This window comes from Rhinichthys klamathensis, unplaced genomic scaffold, assembly GCF_029890125.1.
Source record: "Rhinichthys klamathensis goyatoka isolate OS25496 unplaced genomic scaffold, OSU_Roscu_1.1 h1tg000475l_1, whole genome shotgun sequence".
NCBI lineage: Eukaryota > Metazoa > Chordata > Actinopteri > Cypriniformes > Leuciscidae > Rhinichthys > Rhinichthys klamathensis.
Genome location: NW_026606963.1, coordinates 445001 through 465072, shown reverse-complemented (window position 1 = coordinate 465072; position 20072 = coordinate 445001). Strand labels below are relative to the sequence as shown.

The window sequence follows — 20072 nt, the reverse complement described above, 5'->3', positions numbered from 1 at the left end:
CATATAATAGGCCTAATAAATACTTTACAGACAATTATTATTTTTGAAAAAATCATAATAAATATTTTACTGAACAATATTTTTTCTCCAATAAATACAAAAATATTTTGGAAAAATGCACAAGAAATAAATCATATAATATTAAATAATTTACAGAAAGATTGTTTTTGGAAAAATGTCATAGAAAATAAAATATTTTGGAAAAAGTAATTGATTTCATCTGGTTATGAAATGTCTGTTAGTTCAATTCAACAGATATGGAAATTGATAAATAAAAAATGCATAATATGACCATCTTGAATTTTTTTTCTTTTTGAGCATTAGCAAATGTTCAGAAAGCAAACATCAGTGCAGAAAGCATCGTTCAGCGCACTGTGACCTGTATATCTGTGTGGATGTTTACACATCTCGAACACGGCTTTATGTATAGAGCAGCTCACACACACACACACACACACACACACAAATATATAGAATACAAAGACTGCATTGAGTATGATGAAGCTGTGTACGTACAAATTCAAAGAAAAGATGCAGTGAAGAACATATGAATGATCACTGACTTCTTTGTCTAGTCCATACACAGCGCTGGCTGAGCATTCTGGGTAAAATAAATGTGCTTTGGAAAGGCTGAAAGAACTCAAGTAAAAAAATCCAAATGCATGGGTCACTCTCAGGAGATTATTTCATGTATCACATTGCCGAGAACAGTCACATTATTTGATTTATTTCATTTTGTTCTGTGTATATTGTGACGGATCGACTGATGTAGTAATCAGCGACTGGAGTGTGAGTGGAGACAGCAGCCTTTGACACCACTGACCACCGAATCCAAAAAGCAGTTTGTTGGTATTCAGGGGACGGTCCTAAAACGGTTTGCCTCTTATTTGTATTGTAGATCCTTTTTAGTGAAGATTAGTAACATCACCCATTTCCTGTGGGGTCCCACAGGGGTCCATTTTGGGTCCCATCCTGTTTTCATTGCATATTATGGGCGTAGGTTTAGGGGGGGACGGTAGGTACTAGAGCCAATCAATATTTTAAGATGACAAAATTGTCCCCACCAATATTTTAGCGAACTCCTAGTGCTGCTGTTTGGATCGATTCCGACGGCCAGGACGACAGTACAAGAAACGCCATCATTTGATTGGCTGAAAAACCGAGGGGGAGGGGATGTCCCCTCCAAAGCTGAGACCAAACCTACCATAGATATCCATAATAAAGGCTAGATGTCTTACGGCGGAGTCTCTATCGTCATCACCGGCGGCCATCTTGTCACAGGCAAGCTTTCTGGCGGGCTCTGTGGTGCCTGATGTAAGATGAGTGATCAGCACGAACACAAATACTCTTATCTCGGTGAAATCTTGACGGATTTACAAACGGTTTGGTTTCTTACAAACGTTATTAACGTGGCTATAATTCTGGATGATTATTAATTTATACACTTATTATTAATAAGTATGCAGTGTCATAACTACATCTCTGACGTTTATAACAAACCAAACCGTTTGAAAATCGGTAGAAAATTGAGCAAGTTATGGTTATTTAAAAAGTACATGCGCCATTAAAACACAATGTTACGAGTGAGCGAGCTGCCTGTGGCAAGATGGCCGCCAGGTGCGGACGCCGACCTCCATTGGCCAGCAGCGCGGACGAGACATCTAGCCTTTATTATGGATATCTATGGCTACGCCCTTGTTGCATATGCTCCCGTTGGGAATGATTCGAGAGACCGGTGGAGGGATTCCCGAACCGTTCAATATATGTGTCGCCGAAATGGAGAAACATGCGTGACGCCGCTGACGGGCTGGGATTCCTTCTTTCCCTTTTGAACAACCCATTTTCAAGATTTGATCCAATCCGATAACCAAAATCCGATCAGCTTACCTTTGAACAACTGGTCCTTTATGTTTATTTACTTTAATAAAACCTGACACCACTCCCACTGTGTCTGTCGTTTGCTCCTCCCGCCACAATATAGTTATGCTATATTTGTCAGTTCAGGTCAACAGTTAATGGGGAAAAAATCAAATAAAAATGCTTTACAGAAAAATATTTTTCTTCTGAAAAATGCACAAGAAAAAAAATATGTAATAATAAATATTATAGGTTAAAGGAGCTGTATGTAAGATTGTGGCCAAAACCGGTACTGCAATCACTTTCAAATTACTGTAGAGCGGTGTATCCCCTCCCCCTCCCCCCTGACTCGAGGTTGCCAGATCGGCTGCATTTTTTTATCCGACACGTGTGTAGCTGCAGCTGTGGTAACTAGAGCAGAGCTGGCAACCCGGATGCCGCAACACTACTGACTTCGTGAATGGTCGATAGGTGGAGGGTGGAGCATCAGACCAAAACACAACATGACAACATCAACATCAGTTGAGGGCTGCAACTTCACTTTTTGAATGACAATATCCTGGCCGGACTACTGTTGTCAGTGATATAAGTATTTGAAATGAACATGATTTCTCAATGTCTAGTGACATATCAGGGCCATTTTATGATTAATTCAAATAAATTTCTTACATACAGCTCCTTTAAAAGATATTGTTTTACGAAAAATACACAAGGAAAGAATTGTTTAGTTTTTTGTAAAAGAAAAAAATAATTTTTATCATTTTGTTCTGTGTCGATAGTTATGGTATATGCATCAGTTCAGTTAAACAATTATAGAAAAATAAATCTAATAAAAATGCTTTACATAAAAAATAATAATTGTTGCTGCTGACGAAAATAATTGTTCTTCTGAAAAATGCACAAGAAAAAATAATGTAACAATAAACATTATAGATAAAAATATATATATATTTTTTTTTTTAAATGCACAAGAAAGAAATCATATAATAATAAATATATTACATAAAAATATTGTTTTTGGAAAAATGCTCAAGAAAAGCATAATTTAATGATAGATATATTACAGAAAAATATTGTCTGATTTCACTTTGCTCTATGTATATAGCTATGCTATATTTGTCAGTTCAGTTCAATAGTTATATTAAACAAAAATCCAATAAAAAAAATTCCAGAAAAATATTTTTCTTCTGAAAAATGCACAAGAAAAAATAATTTAATATATAATTTATATTGTTTTTGAACAAATGCACAAGGATATTGACCATAAATAATGTGGTGTGAATGTGATGCAACGGTATATTTGCTAAAAGCCATTATTAGGCAGTTTCACTCTGATAACCAACATTTAATCCCAAATATCTGTGAATATAACAGTGTACATTTAAATTATGGTTATGGTGGTTTTTGTTTTTTGGGGAAATTTATGATTTAAAGCACATACATTTCAAATGTACAATAAAATTTCTAAAGGATAAAAAAAAGGAAAAATATGAAAAGGAAGAATCCAATAAAAAAAAATATATTTTACAGAAAAATATTTTTCTTCTGAAAAATGCACAAGAAAAAATAATTGAACAAAAATATTATATTTATTCTAAATACATTTTCTAAAAAGCCCTTATTAGGCAGTTTCGCACTGATAACCAACATTTAATCCCAAATATCTGTGAATATAACAGTGTACATTTGTTTTTTGGGGAAATTTATGATTTAAAGCGCAAATGTTCAATGAAATGTCTAAAGGATTTCAATGTACAAATGGAAAACTATGAAAAGGAAGAAGGCCTACGTAGCGAAGGAGCTGGTGAGGAGGCCGAGGAAGGCCACGAACGCTCCACAGACCGCAGTCTTCCGGCAGCCGAAGTGATCCGTGAACATGCTGACCACCGGCGAGCAGAAGAAGATCATCCCCATCGCCAGAGCTCCAACCCATGCTGGAAACCAAAGAGAGAAACATGTGATCAATGACTGAGAACATGCAGAACTCAGGGCTCAAGAACACTAGAGAGAACACACACACACATGTTGCTCTCGGACTTTGAGTGTATTCCTCTGGGAGACGCTTGACGACAATCAGATTTTCTAGAAAAATCGCTTTTTTTTGTGCCTGACGCAATTTGTTTATGTAATAAATTTAGTTGATTGTCATTTTTATAATCATTGTATCTCCTTTTCTTATCTCTCACTTATTTTCTTATTTATTTTATGAATTTTGTGTAGTTTTGAGTATTTGAATGTGTGAAGCACTATGACAGATTAAACTAATTGCCCCATGGGGATTAATAAAGCTCTAAACTTAAAAACTATTCTGTTGCTAGGGCGTTGCTATGTGGTTGCTAGGTAATTTCTTAAACAGGGTGTCTACAGATATAAACAAGTTACATTTAAGACCTTATCAATGCCACTTTGAATGAAATTTAAGACCAAACCTGTGATGAAAATACACATTATATGTAATATTTAATGCTTAACCTTAATTAATATTAACTACTTGTTTATTGAACTAAAATCAATGTTACATTTGCAATCGTGAGAATATTCAGCAAAATAGCTCCCGTCATGTTATGTTACTCAACTATATCATATGTTATAAATAAAAAACTCAACATTTTGACTTTTTACCTCAGTGTTTCTTCTGTGAGTTTATGTGTGCTGTTATGCTCGTTTGTTTTGATTAATCACTATAAACTCTCTCTCAGAGACGGGCGAGCCTCAACAGCGCTACCAGAAATACATTATCATTATCAATCGCTGTTTATGTAATAAAATCAGAATCATTCTCGGGATTCGATGCTCCGCCGGTTATTTGACGGACATTGGGTTCGTCAGACTGGAGAAATATTAGCGGTAATGTGACCAGAAATATTGAAGACCCATCGAATCTGAATTTAAGACATTTTAAGACTTTTTAAGGCCTTTTATTCGGAAAACTATATTTAAGACATTTTAAGACTTTTTAAGGACCACCCTGTTATACTGTCCTCAAGTCTCTATGGCTCAGTGTAAGTCTGTGCATGTTTAATTTAAAAAAGCAACAACACACAAACTATACAAATCCCAAACCCTAAGAATGAGCGGTTAGAAACCTTATAATAAGATCATTGAGCAAATAATCAGCTTTGAGATTCATTTCTGTGCATGAACTTTACTCATGTGATGAATGTGTGTGTGTGTTACACATGCACCCAAACTTGCGCTCTTTGTTCACCCAGATGATTGTGCAGAGACACACAGATGAAAGTCCATCGTCTCGGTCTTTAGAGAACTGGACGCTCGCAATCGATGTCAAGCGCAGACAAACAAACACACTGCATGTTTTCATGGTTCAAAGGTAGTTTAATGTCTGCAGTGTGTCTGGAGTCTGAGGACACCGGTTCAATATATGACGCTGATCCGTGTGTGTGTGTGTGTGTGTGTGAGAGAGAGAGAGAGAGAGAGAGAGAGAGAGAGAGTGTGTGGCTGTGTGTGTGTGTGTGTGTGTGAGAGAGAGAGAGAGAGTGCGTGCGTGCGTGCGTGCGTGCATGCATGCGTGTGTGTGTGTGTGTGTGTGTGAGTGTGTGTATATTTGTGTGTGTGTGTGTGTGTGTGTGAGTGTGTTTGAGATTAGTGTGTGTGAATGAGAGTGTGAGTCTGTGTGTATGTAAGTGTGTATGAGAGTGTGTGAGTGTGTGTATATTTGTGTGTGTGTGTGTGAGATTAGTGTGTGTGTGTGTGTGTGTGTGTGTGAGTGTGTATGTAAGTGTGTGTATCAGAGTGTTTGAGTGTGTATGTGTGTGTGTGAGTGTGTTTATATTTGTGTGTGTGTGTGTGAGTGACTGTATGTGTGAGATAGTGTGCTTGTGTGTGTGTGTGTTTGTGTGTATGAGTGTGAGAGAGTGTGTGTGTGTGTGTGTGTGTGAGTGAGTGTATGTGTGAGATAGTGTGCAAGTGTGTGTGTGTTTGTGTGTATGAGTGTGTGTGTGTGAGAGAGAGAGAGAGAGAGGGAGAGAGAGTGTGTGTGTGTGTGTGTGTGTGTGTGTTTCTGTGTGAGTGAAAGTGTGTGTGAGAGAGAGTGTGTGTTTTCTCTGAGAAGTAAGGTAATCCATTCCTAATAGTCTCTGGAATGTTTAATCCTCAGACTCCCACACACACACACACACACACACACTTATCCACCTCATGTTTTCTGCATGATCTTTTATCCGGGCTTTTAGAATCTGCCGCTTCCAGAACATTCTATTCCTAAACAGAGACTCTTTGCATTGTTCTAAAGTTCCAAACTCGTACTTCTAACGGAACATCACAGAAAGATCGGTCATTTGCAGAGCTAACAAATCAACAAACAAAACCCTGACTGTGAAACCTGTGTAAAACATACGTCTCGCTCGAGTCCGCGAGCCAGCAGGAGCCGTGTGTGAACTCTGACCCCGTGTTCTTCTGCAGAATACGGGTAAACACTCATTTGCTTGGTTTGTTAACGTACCGCTTCCTCTCTGGAATCATGGGGCCACATTTCCACTGAACCTCAGCCAAGAATTACTCGCTGAGGAGGGCTCACACACACACACACACACACACACACACACACACGTCTGGTTCACTATCTTTGTGGGGACTCTCGATAGTCATAATGATGTTTATACAGTACAAACTGTATATTCTGTCTCCTTACACTAACCCGACCCCTAAACCTACCCATCACACACACACACACACACACACACACACACACACAGTAACCCGACCCCTAAACCTACCCATCACACACACACTAACCCGACCCCTAAACCTACCCATCATACAGACACACACACACACACACACACACACACACACACTAACCCGACCCCTAAACCTACCCATCACACACACACACACACACAGTAACCCGACCCCTAAACCTACCCATCACACACACACTAACCCGACCCCTAAACCTACCCATCACACAGACACACACACACACACACACACACACACACACACACTAACCCGACCCCTAAACCTACCCATCACACACACACACACACACACACACACACACACACACACCAACCCGACGCCTAAACCTACCCATCACACACACACACACACACACATACACACACACACACACACAGTAACCCGACCCCTAAACCTACCCATCACACACACACACACACACCAACCCGACGCCTAAACCTACCCATCACACACACACACACACACACACACACACACACACACACACACACACACAGTAACCCGACCCCTAAACCTACCCATCACACACACACACACACACCAACCCGACGCCTAAACCTACCCATCACACACACACACACACACACACACACACAGTAACCCGACCCCTAAACCTACCCATCACACACACACACACACACACACACACAAACACACACACAGTAACCCGACCCCTAAACCTACCCATCACACACACACTAACCCGACCCCTAAACCTACCCATCATACAGACACACACACACACACACACACTAACCCGACCCCTAAACCTACCCATCACACAGACAGACACACACACACACACACACACTAACCCGACCCCTAAACCTACCCATCACACACACACACACACACACACACACACACACACACACACAGTAACCCGACCCCTAAACCTACCCATCACACACACACTAACCCAACCCCTAAACCTACCCATCATACAGACACACACACACACACACACACACACACACACTAACCCGACCCCTAAACCTACCCATCACACAGACAGACACACACACACACACACACACACACACACACACACACACACACACACACACTAACCCGACCCCTAAACCTACCCATCACACAGACACACACACACACACACACACACACACACACTAACCCGACCCCTAAACATACCCATCACACACACACACACACACACCAACCCGACGCCTAAACCTACCCATCTCACACACACACACACACACACACACACACACAGTAACCCGACCCCTAAACCTACCCATCACACACACACACCAACCCGACGCCTAAACCTACCCATCACACACACACACACACACACACACAGTAACCCGACCCCTAAACCTACCCATCACACACACACACACACACCAACCCGACGCCTAAACCTACCCATCACACACACACACACACACACACACTAACCCGACCCCTAAACCTACACATCACACACACACACTAACCCGAGCCCTAAACCTACACATCACACACACACACACACACACACACACTAACCCGACCCCTAAACCATCACACACACACACACACACACACACACACACACACACACACACTAACCCGACCCCTAAACCTACCCATCACACACACACACACACACACACACACACACAGTAACCCGACCCCTAAACCTACCCATCACACACACACTAACCCGACCCCTAAACCTACCCATCATACAGACACACACACACACACACACACTAACCCGACCCCTAAACCTACCCATCACACAGACACACACACACACACACACTAACCCGACCCCTAAACCTACCCATCACACACACACACACACACACACACCAACCCGACGCCTAAACCTACCCATCACACACACACACACACACACACACACTAACCCGACCCCTAAACCTACCCATCTCACACACACACACACAGTAACCCGACCCCTAAACCTACCCATCACACACACACACACACACCAACCCGACGCCTAAACCTACCCATCACACACACACACACACACTAACCCGACCCCTAAACCTACACATCACACACACACACTAACCCGACCCCTAAACCTACACATCACACACACACACACACACACACACACACACACTAACCCGACCCCTAAACCATCACACACACACACACACACACACACACTAACCCGACCCCTAAACCTACCCATCACACACACACACACACACTAACCCGACCCCTAAACCTACCCATCACACACACACACACACACACTAACCCGATCCCTAAACCTGCCCATCACACACACACATAATCTGTTTTAGATTTGAGAGAATATGATTTTCACACAGTATTACAGACAGTTCCATTGAATTTTCTAACGAGCCGATTAACACTACCCCTAAACCTACCCATCACACAGACACAGACACACACACACACACACACACACACACACACACACACACACACACACACACACACACACACACACACAGAAAGCAGAACATGTTAGAGGTCTTTACATTGATCCTATCATAAATAATGCACAGCTAACAAACCAGAGTCAGGACAAACTCTGAACAGATATAGGCCTACTGATGATGCAAATGTTTGGACCCAAAGTTTCAAAGTCCAAAGAGAGAATTAAACTCAAACTGTTTGGACAACAACGTGTCTGGACAGTCCTTGCTTAGAGAGATTTCTCAATATTCTGATCTATAATCTTTCTGAAAGCGATCCTAGTGCATTCTCGTCCGTCACAAGAAAAGCAACTTCCCTTATGAAAACAAAGTGCACTTTAGCATGCAGTGCTTATATTGTAAAATAACTATCAGTGTAATGTTTCCAGATGCCTAATCGCATGCTAATTGCTATTAAATTAAAATGTATTAAAGTTTACATTTATATTCAAGGCTATTCGTTGAAATTAAGCGTGCTTTTTGGCCCACTTAAGTAGGACTTCTTCATCTTCATATATAATTTCATAATTACTTCTATTGTATTTGAAATATGGTTGTACTGTTTATGTCTAAATGTAGTACTGACAAGCATTTATGGTAAACTAAAATATACTAAGATAATAAAATGTATTGGCATGCATTGAAATATATTTGCAATTCATTTGCAATGATGTTACATTTAAAATATTTTAAATGTAACATCAAAAAACACACTGATTAAAATGATAATCAAGTACTTTAAATGTGGTTTAGTATGTTAGTCAAACACACCAAAACAAGTGCACTTCTTTTTTAATCATTATGTTTTAATAATCTTTTCTCATGTTATAACTTTTCATTTGACATTATTACAAAGGGCACTTTTTATAAGTTTATCTAAGTGTGCATGAAAGTGACTTTTATTGTATTCATATTATATTATCTGCACTTGTATTGAATGTGCAGTTCAAATCATCAACTACTTACAGACTGTACGTAGTTGATGATTTGAACTGCACATTCAATACAATTAAGCGCACTGGGTGGCCGTGTCAAAGGAGTCGACCAATGGGAGAGAGCGCTGTCACACCATGTGACCCTCACCGCGGCCGTGTGTGTGTGTGTGTGTGTGTGTGACAGCTGAAACAGAGAACTGAAACACATGCTTCCCTCCTGTCACACTCTGACTGCTTTTGTAAGCAAAGGCTTCGATTTGTTTACATTTTTCCAGATGAAAAACGCTTGAAAAATAAATCAGAGAAACCCCAAACTGCCAAACAAGCGAGGAGAAACTTCCTGAACCCACGGCTAAACAGTGTGAGAGCCTTTGCTTTTGTTTCTCAGTTTTTCGTCCTTTCTTAGTACTTTTAACATCCCCTCTCAATTTATTCATTAAAAATAAGCTGAAATCACACCGAACTCTCTTCTTCTTCATAAGCATAATCTCATCACTTAAAGGAACAGTTCACTTAAAAAATGCAAATTACTCTTCCTCGAGTTGTTTCTTTCTTCTGCTGAACACAAAAGACGATATTTTGAAGAATGTCGGTAACCAACCAGTTGATGTGCTCCATTGACTTCCATAGTAGAAAAAAAAAAAATACTATGGAAGTCAATGGGGTCCATCAACTGGTTGGTTGCCGACATTCTTCAAAATATCGTCCTTTGTGTTCAGCAGAAGAAAGAAACAACTCGAGGGAGAGTAAATGAGGACAGAATTAGCATTTTTAAGTGAACTATTCCTTACTTACAAAACATGCATCATACAATTAGCCAAAAATATCTCAAATCAACATTAATTCTGTGGTGGAAATGACAATTTAAACATTTCTTAAATAAAATGACAGTCTTTAGCATTAACACACAATTACATAATTTTTTTTTTTTTGCAGAATTTGACGATATTACTGCTTGAAAGGAAATTATGCAAAATATATAAAAATATATTCCGTTCAGATTCCGCTCAATTTTAGTCAAATCTATGTAAAATACATTCATGTTAAATGTATGTAAATTTAAAAAAAAAATACACTGTATGTGTATTTCAGTCTACTTTTAAACATTCAATTTTGTATTTTTTGATGGATTTTCATATTTTAAGACTTGGAAAGTCTGTACATAAAATCACATGAAACGAGTAAATCATAGTAAATGATGAAGGCATGGTTAAAAGTGTCGGTTTTTTTTGGGCCTCCATGTAGGCTACATTAGGAAAAAGTTATGTTATTTTTAACATAAACGTGCCTGAAGTTGAACAAACACCATATTGTTTAAAGTCAATTTCTCCATGGGGAAAACGAATGGGATTTTACTTCATGAAGTCGACCGTTGCGCTCTATTCCTGCATTGTTCCCTCACTCATCTTTTACTCTATTTCTATTATGCCTCCCCTCTCTGCTCTCCTTTGTTCCAAATCACACGGTCCTAATTCTCCCTAATGAGTCTGCTCCACATTATCTTTCATTATCGGATCATTTGTTAAACGAGGTAGAGAAAGACAGAAAGGACAGACGTGAGAGCGGCGTCCCTCTAGAACAGAAAGACAAGGAAAGAAGGAAAGGAGTGACCCACTAACACTGACAGATGCTCTCGGACAGATTGTTGATAAAGACGCTCCGATTGTGGTCTGAACGCCCCTTTCTTCCTCCGGCATGCGTTATTCCCTCTCTCTCTCTGTCCTTACAAGCTCCTTCATGTCTCTCTGTCAGGCTGAATCTCAGGAAACCTGTCGGGAACATGTCTGGGTCATACTGTATGTCAGTGGTTCCCAACCTTTTTTTGTCTGAGAACCCCTTTTTCCCGAGAAAATATTTTAGGGCCCCCCTTCACATTTAATGATATTATCGCTCTTGTAAGCTTGCAGCAAGGATGCCAAAATATGTTGTTTTCAAACAAACGTTATGTTTACTAAAACCAGATATGTATGCACAAATAAATATTGAAAATACAATAACAAAAACATCAGTAGGCCCTTTGTAATTTAAAAACGTAAGCCTAGGAGAAGCCTATACATTGGCCCTATTTGAAATGCAAAAACAAAAATATTCACAGTGGTGTGTAGGTAAAAAAAAAAAAAGAATATAGGCTATTACTAAATGACTGCTGTCTGGGGCCTCAATACTTGCATGTTATTTGTGAGGCTTTATTTTTTAGGCTTTTGGCGCTATAGCGAGCGATAATAAACTTGCGTTTATTAACAGAATAATGCGTCTTTCGGAAGAACATTGTTGCCGGAACTACTTCTCTCTGTGTACGTCTATGACGAGTCACGCAGGCACTGGGCTACTCTGCAGCGGCAGCGATCCGAGCCAGTGTAAAATAGTCCCAATGTAAACACTTATTATAGGTGTACAATAGTGGTTCAGGATAAGACAAAAACACGGATTGGTGGATTCATGATGAACTCGCTCATTATATACATTTTGAACAGAAAAAAGTTATGGACTTTTATTTAAAGGTGCTCTATGTAACTTTTAGCGGCCTCTAGTGGTGATGTTTCAGATTGCAACCAAATTTTACAAGAGCGCTCGTGCTCGAACTCATAGAAAATACCGTCTATTACGCAAATATCTCGGCGAATACTAGACGGATTCGGCGAGCACCGAGCTCGTTGGGACCATCTAGTCGAGCTGAAAATAACCATATAAGTTCCATAGTTTTTGGTGGTGTTTTCGCGGAGATATTAGCAGAAAACCATCGGGCGCGCTGCAAAATTGCGGACGCCGGTGACGTCACAATCTCAGAAGAAAATCGCTCGTATCTCTGGAACGCAAAGACCCAGAGATCTCAAATTCGGGGGAGGAGGTCCCAGGGGAACCCTTGCCCGAACACTAGAGTGGCGGGCTCGGGGATGCCCCCTACCGGATCGCCGTTCGCTGGGACCCCCGATTTCGAACGGCTATAACTCGGGGAGCCGGGCGAGTTGGACCTCGGGGGTGGGCTCGTTCGAAAGGCCCCGTCCAGCACAACGAACGATTAGAGTCTTGGGAATATTAATCAAAGATTGACTGAGATATAAGCCGCAAAAACGTGGGCCTTTAACCGGAGGTAACTCCCTGACCGTCTACAATAGACTGTATATAAGGAGAGAGGCTCGGGAGCGCGCGTGCACGTCACATCCGTTGGATTTCGCGGTAAATCCGACCCGGAGACTTCACATAGAAATAGGAATACTGGCCTTCAGAGGTAATAGCAAAACTCGACAAGTGGATCATTTTAATGTGTGATTACAACCCCTTCACACACAGGCAGTAAAAAAAGGATTCATTTTAGTAGAAAAGTTACATAGAGCACCTTTAATGCTCATTGATCAAAACTTTTCAAAATATGACGCGACTGAGGCGACAGAGCTCGCTGAGGCCCCCTTGTGGGCCGCGACCCCACTGTTGGGAACAGATGCTGTATGTTACAGCAAATCAAAAGAAAGGAATAAGAAGCAAGGAACTGAATGAGCTGATGGCTTTAAATACATACAGGAATCAACATAAAGCAGAACAGGTCCGCAAACTAATTAACAACCAGGGAAACTGATGAACTGGGAACTGAGGGGCGGTTTGCACAAAACCGTTTTCAACTATAAACATAAAACTTTGTATGCGTTTTGGCCGTTTATTTACACGACAAGGGTGTTTTAGGCGCCTGAAAACGCAAACTTTTGAGAAAAAAAACGCGAATCTCTAAGAACGATGGCGTCATGCACATGCGTATTACGTGTTCAGTCTATAGTGTTTCATCGCCATCTAATGGCCTGGCCGCAGAATACAGCGTTTTTAGTCGTTTTCGTGAATCCGTGTGAATGGGGATCGTTGTGACAGTGGTGTCGTCTGTACGCGGAAAACTCAAAGGAAAAAACATCTCAGTTTTAAGCGTGTAAACGTTCCCTCAGAGTGAAGTAGAAGCCTAAACAGAACATAACAGAATATACATGTCACATCTCCTTCTTTGCTTCCACTTTATTTTTCCTAGTATTGCTAATTTAGTGAGACCAACAAGACATTTTAAAAATAATCACTTTCCGCTTTCAATCAACGGAATATTTCGGACCATAAATGAACCAATTGAAACTAAAATAACCCTCATCTACTAAGGGATCTATCCATGTCAGTTAATATCCCATGTACAATTTTCCAGTGAAGATCTCCCACTCATCTTTCAATGGGTCTTTTGTACAGGAGCGCCAGGAGGAGAGCCTGACTCCAACACTGAAGTCCATTTACTTTCCTTGAAGTCTTTAAAGTATTTATAATTGAAATTCTTTACACTTACAGTATTCTATACAAACTAATTTTGAGATCAGGGAAACCATATGACTCTATACAGGGCTTAACAGTGCTAACCTTAAAGTAAACAAATTGTGAAAATCCATCTTTTAATGTTGTTTATATATGTCTATGTGGTGTTTTTAATATCCAAACCATGTGTAAGTTCATAAGTCGACAGCATTGCTGAGTATTTCCTCCTTAAAACTGCAGTGAACCAAAGACAGTCTCAAAAACACGGTTTGAAATCGCTGGTGTTTCTGACGTCGCAAACAACCTTGTAACCAATCAGATCAACGTGTGATCGTCAACCAGTGGATCTCTGAGCTGAGTGAGTGAGTGGAGGCGGGGCTCATTTGCATATTCATAAAACCACGCATACTAAATGAGGCAAGGGTGTCGGGTTACATTCAAGATATTTTAAGACATGATTTTGTTTTTTCAAGGATTTTTTTTTTTAAATATGTCATTTTGGTGATAAAAGATGAGTTTTAAGGGATACAATTATTGACTACAGGGGGACTTTAAAGTTAAGAAGAACTTTAAGTCTCTCATTGATATTGGGAGAATAGTTTCTAAATCATCTGTCAGCCAATTTCTCTACTTCTATACACTTGCATCCTCTTCTGCTATCACATATTCTAGATATTCCAGCAGAAATCAGTGCATTTCTGACGGTATCGATAGATAAAAGATCAAGTGTTCTTCAAAGATCCACATATCAGGATTCTCCCACTCCACAAAGAGTAAAGGTCTGCCATGTTTCGGTAAAAAATCATTTCGGTGCATCATTATTTGCAATGCTTGCTATCAGTTTACTAGCTACCCTTACATCTCTACACAACACAGTTCAGCAAAATCAGAGAATATTCGTAACATCTGTATTGTATTCAGCACTGTACTGTTGCATTATCTGTCTTTATATCTTAAAATCCAAAAGGAAAAGTACTGAAAATGTTTAAATAAATCAGTTAACATGTGCACAGCCTGAATAACTTTTACTCCAGTTCAGATGTATTCACAACTCACTCCCACCTGGGTCATTGACATGCAGAGTGGAATATTTCACTATGGTGACGCTGGCTTTGAAAGCTTTGAGAGACGTGGCTGGGATCCAACCCTTCTATCCTGTGCAGTCAACAACATATGTGAACAGTCAACATTGAGAATCAATGTTACATGTGCAAAAGCAGGAGGGGAAACATTTCTCATCTTTTGCCTCCGGGTATTTATTAAACTGACACAGAGCGTCCCTCAAATCCAGCCAAAAAAATGATTGTGCCCTTGCTCATTCAGCTCACACACACACACACACACACACACACACACACACACACACACACACACACACACACACACACACACACACACACACACTCCCCAGCTGCACATAATGGCGGGAAAATACTTTAATCGTCCAATGAGAGATTCAGAATCACTCATTTGGCAACACAGATCTGGCAGACTTCATGCAGACTTTCACACTGCAATATTGTGTAAAAGTGCACGTGATCATCAGTAAAAATGATGGTTTGCTAATCTAGTTATTGCACAAAGCTTTTGGAGTTTTATGAGATTTGAATGATTAAATGAAAGAAGTGTTTAAATGTTGATGATTCCATTAAGAACCTTTAATCTCAATGGAATCTTTCCATTCCACAAAAGGTTCTTCAAAGTGGAAAATGGTTCTTCTTTAGATTATATTCTTCACACTAAGAAAAAACAAGGTTATTTTAAAGGGGTAGTTCACCCAAAAATGAAAATGATGACACACGTCAGCAGCGGCACTGAACGCGGATCCACAACAGAACCGGAAGACAATACAATGCTGAATAAAGGCCTAGTTTTTGTTATTTTTGGACCAAAATGTATTTTCGATGCTTCAAAACATTCTAACTAACCCACTGATGTCACATGGACTACTTTGATGATGTCTTTATTTCCTTTCTGGACAAGGACAGTATACCGTACACACATTTACAATGGAGGGACAGAAAGCTCTCGGACTAAATCTAAAATATCTTAAACTGTGTTCTGAAGATGAACGGAGGTCTGACGGGCTTGGAACGACATGAGGGAGAGTCAATGACATAATTTTGGGTGAACTAACCCTTTAAGAACTGATCCCTGAAAAGTGAAATGGTTCTTTGTGGTAACCTTTATATTTAAATGTTTTTTCTTGCAAAAAGACACCAGAACAAGGACAATTCTGTAATTTTACCTACACACAAACATTTTTTAAGAGTCAGGCATATTTCCATTTGAACTATTGTGTGTTGTGATTTGCATTTCATCCATTGCACAAAAGTAATTAAATATGCAGCCGTAAGAAGCGATTCCAAGGCCAAACACACCTGTGGCGTGCAGAGAAGGCTCATTCTAACAATGATGCATAGAAAGTCTTTAGTCAATGTGATAAAACATTGCTGAAATGCATTCTTTGCTTTCAAGCGTATTGCTGTGTTACACACAAACGGTTTGGAGTTTCAAAAAGATTTTAGTTCTGACAATCATCAATTTGAAATCTACAGAGTTGAAAAGCATAAAAGAGATAATGTCATTTTAATTAAAAGTTGCAAGCAAAAAATGTCTCGGAGCTTACGAATGAACAAATGAACAAAAACAACCAATGAATATGCACTACTGATGTTTAAGGCATCAGTCAAACATATTCATAGTCTCGCTGTCTCTATTTGGATACGCTAGTGTTAACTATCAGTTACATGCCAGACGGCCGACGGACGCTTTCACCTTTCACCAACACTTGGCCACTGTTCTCAGTCCTTCAACTCATTTCACCTGCAGCAAGGAAAGGATTGTGCATGCAGACTTTTAGTTACAAGTTTAAAATACTTTTAAGTAATCTTATAATGTCCGGTTTCAATCAAACACTTTTTATCACAATCATATTACTGCACAAAACAGCTGACTTTACAAATGCTCCTGAGAAGGCCTTTAGAGTCATAATTACGATGTGATTTTGGTTGAAATTAAATGTGTTACTGGTCAAGGATTTCACTCTAAAAAATGCTGGGTTGTTTTAACCCAATTTTGGGTCAAATATGGACAAACTCAAACATTGGGTTAAAAATGTAATAAAAAAAGGTTAACCCAATGGCTTTTTTTTAGAGTTGTTTGCTGGTTCTTTGGTATCATTTTTTCGGTGACACGTTTAAAAATGTCTCCATTTCAATGTTTTGGACTATCAATATTCTTCGTTATATTCATGTCGCACAATGTTATGAACATGACCATGTTTTTTTTTTTTCAGCAGCCCTGTTTATTAAAATCGCCATATGCCACGTTTTACTACGATTATGAGCTTAATCACATGAATTTGATCAAGTATTTTGGTTAAGTTTAATCGCAATATTGCCTAAATCTCATAATCAAAAGCACTCATATGACTCGAATGCAGAAAAACCTGTACAATGATTTTTTTTTCTCCCTTTACAGCCGAAGGACCACCAAACAGACCTGCAAAATTAATAATCATTTTCAAAACATCCTTTCTGAACACTTTAAATGCCTGCAATTTGACAAATCCGCTAACAAACAGAGTAGTTGTCTCTGCAAAATAGGCTGGGATAAGAGAAACATAATCATAAATCATATACACTTGACTTTTAATATGCAGTCTCAAATAGTCTTCAACAAGCTGCGGTCTGCACAGTCAGTGTAAAAAGGCAAACTCTCTCTAAACCAGCATGAGATGCAGGGAGAGCGAGTGGAAACAGAGCGGAGAGCATCCGAGTTCATGCGGTCCAGATATACATAGAGGTAACATGATCGGAGTCTATGCATTACAGCCGTCCTTCTGTACAGGACACATAGAGAGAGAGAGAGAGAGAGAGAGAGAGAGAGAGAGAGAGAGAGAGAGAGAGAGAGAGAGAGAGAGAGAGAGAGAGAGAGAGAGAGAGAGAGAGAGAGAGAGAGAGAGAGAGAGAGAGAGAGAGAGAGAGAGAGAGAGAGAGAGAGAGAGAGAGAGAGAGAGGACAATAAAAAGAGAGAGATGGAAAATGTAAAACTGTGACGTTCAGGAAACTGTGGGCGTTGTATACATTAACTACAGCGGCCAATGACGCTCAGTGTCCCTTCCCATCTGCATTTTCCTTTATATTAAAGGCCTTTTAAGTTTTAACATATAATGGTCTTTGTACCATTGACACATCCTGCAAGTTTCATAGCTTAAAACATCCTCATTAAAACAAAGTATTTAATAAATTCAAGCTAAAAAAGACAGCAGGTTTTGATATTACACAGGCAAACACATTTGCATATGCCCGCCTCCAGAGCAATCGACCAATAGTTATACATCATCGCACCATAGGCCCCGCCCACTGGCGTTCAGTCGCTTGAGACAACAGGACAAACAGTGACCAGATGATCCCAGCGTCAGAAACAAGCGGATGGTTTATTTTAATAATGTTATGGTTCGCGTCGGATGATTATATGTTTGTTCGGGGCATTTGATTTTATCAGCGAGGTGCAGTGAAATGAAGAGTTCACAAAGAAACTTTATATGTATTACCATTCAAAAGTAGGGTGTCAGTAAGATTTTTTTTTTTTTTAAAGAAATGAATACTTTTATTCAGCAAGGATGCATTAACTTGATCAAAAGTGACAGTAAAGACATTTATAATGCTACAAATGACTTCTATTTTAAATGCTGTTCTTATTCTTTTTAACTTTGTTTATCAAAGAATCCTAAAAAAATGTGGATCACAGTTTCCACAAAAATATGAAGCGGCACAACGCTTCTATTTTATCATTTTTTTGATTATTGTTATTTTAAAAATAAGGTAAAATACATTTCACAACTGCAGTTTTTCACAACTGCAAGAAACCAACAAAAATACAAAGATTACATAAAATCTAGATTTTTTTTAAAACATTTCCTATTCATCATCTCAGACATTCTTCTTTGTCATTATTAGGGCTGATGAATCTACCTAAACAAATATGTAAATCAAGCATTCTTTCACAAAATGTTTCAGAGTTTATTTTTCTCCGAGCTGAGACGGAGCTGGTTTTGTGTTAGTCTGCATGTGAAGTTGTGTATAAGAGTCTGTTGTAATCCCCTACTGAGATTAAACATCAGCGTTTGTGCGTGTTCGGACAGGCCGAACCATTGTGAGCGCGTGGGGGGTGTTGGACACGCCCCTTTAAGCCCTGCATGTTCACACACTACCCATGAACCCCTCGCGGACCAATCCAACCCCCCATTACACCACAGCAGATTAAAGCGCCGTCACACTGAGAGACGGAATGAGGGAAGAAGAGAGTATGGGTATTTTATTATAAATCCTCAGTGTTTTGCTGGTCTTGGTATCTTTGAAGGAAATACTTCTTTTTTTTTTTTGATTTCTGTATTGGAAAAAAATTATGCTAACTGATATTAATAGATGGCTATTTCAGCAAAACAGGTATCAGTTTAATCCATAAAATATAGGTGTAAAAATGTAATTAAAAAATAGCAGCTTTGAAAAAGGCACCAGTTTCATAAGATGACCAAGAAAACGGAATCTAGTCTGAGAAGATAATGAATATACACTCACTCACTCACACACTCACACACACACTCACTCACTCACACACTCACACACACACTCACTCGCTCACTCACACACTCACACACACACTCACTCGCTCACTCACACACTCACACACACACTCACTCGCACACTGACTCGCTCACTCACACACTCACTCACACACTCACACACACACTCACACACACACTCACTCGCTCATTCACACACTCACTCACTCGCTCACTCACACACTCACTCACACACTCACACACACACTCACTCGCTCACTCACA

General features: G+C 39.7%; 1 protein-coding gene across 1 annotated transcript in view; it reads right to left on the bottom strand.

Moving 5' to 3' along the window:
• slc16a2 (solute carrier family 16 member 2) overlaps nucleotides 1-20072 on the bottom strand; it is a 44635-nt gene that overhangs the window by 18228 nt on the left and 6335 nt on the right. Inside the window, exon 2 of the mRNA XM_056237018.1 lies at nucleotides 3647-3791. Coding sequence (XP_056092993.1) covers nucleotides 3647-3791 — 145 coding nt within the window. The remainder of the gene's footprint in view (nucleotides 1-3646; nucleotides 3792-20072) is intronic.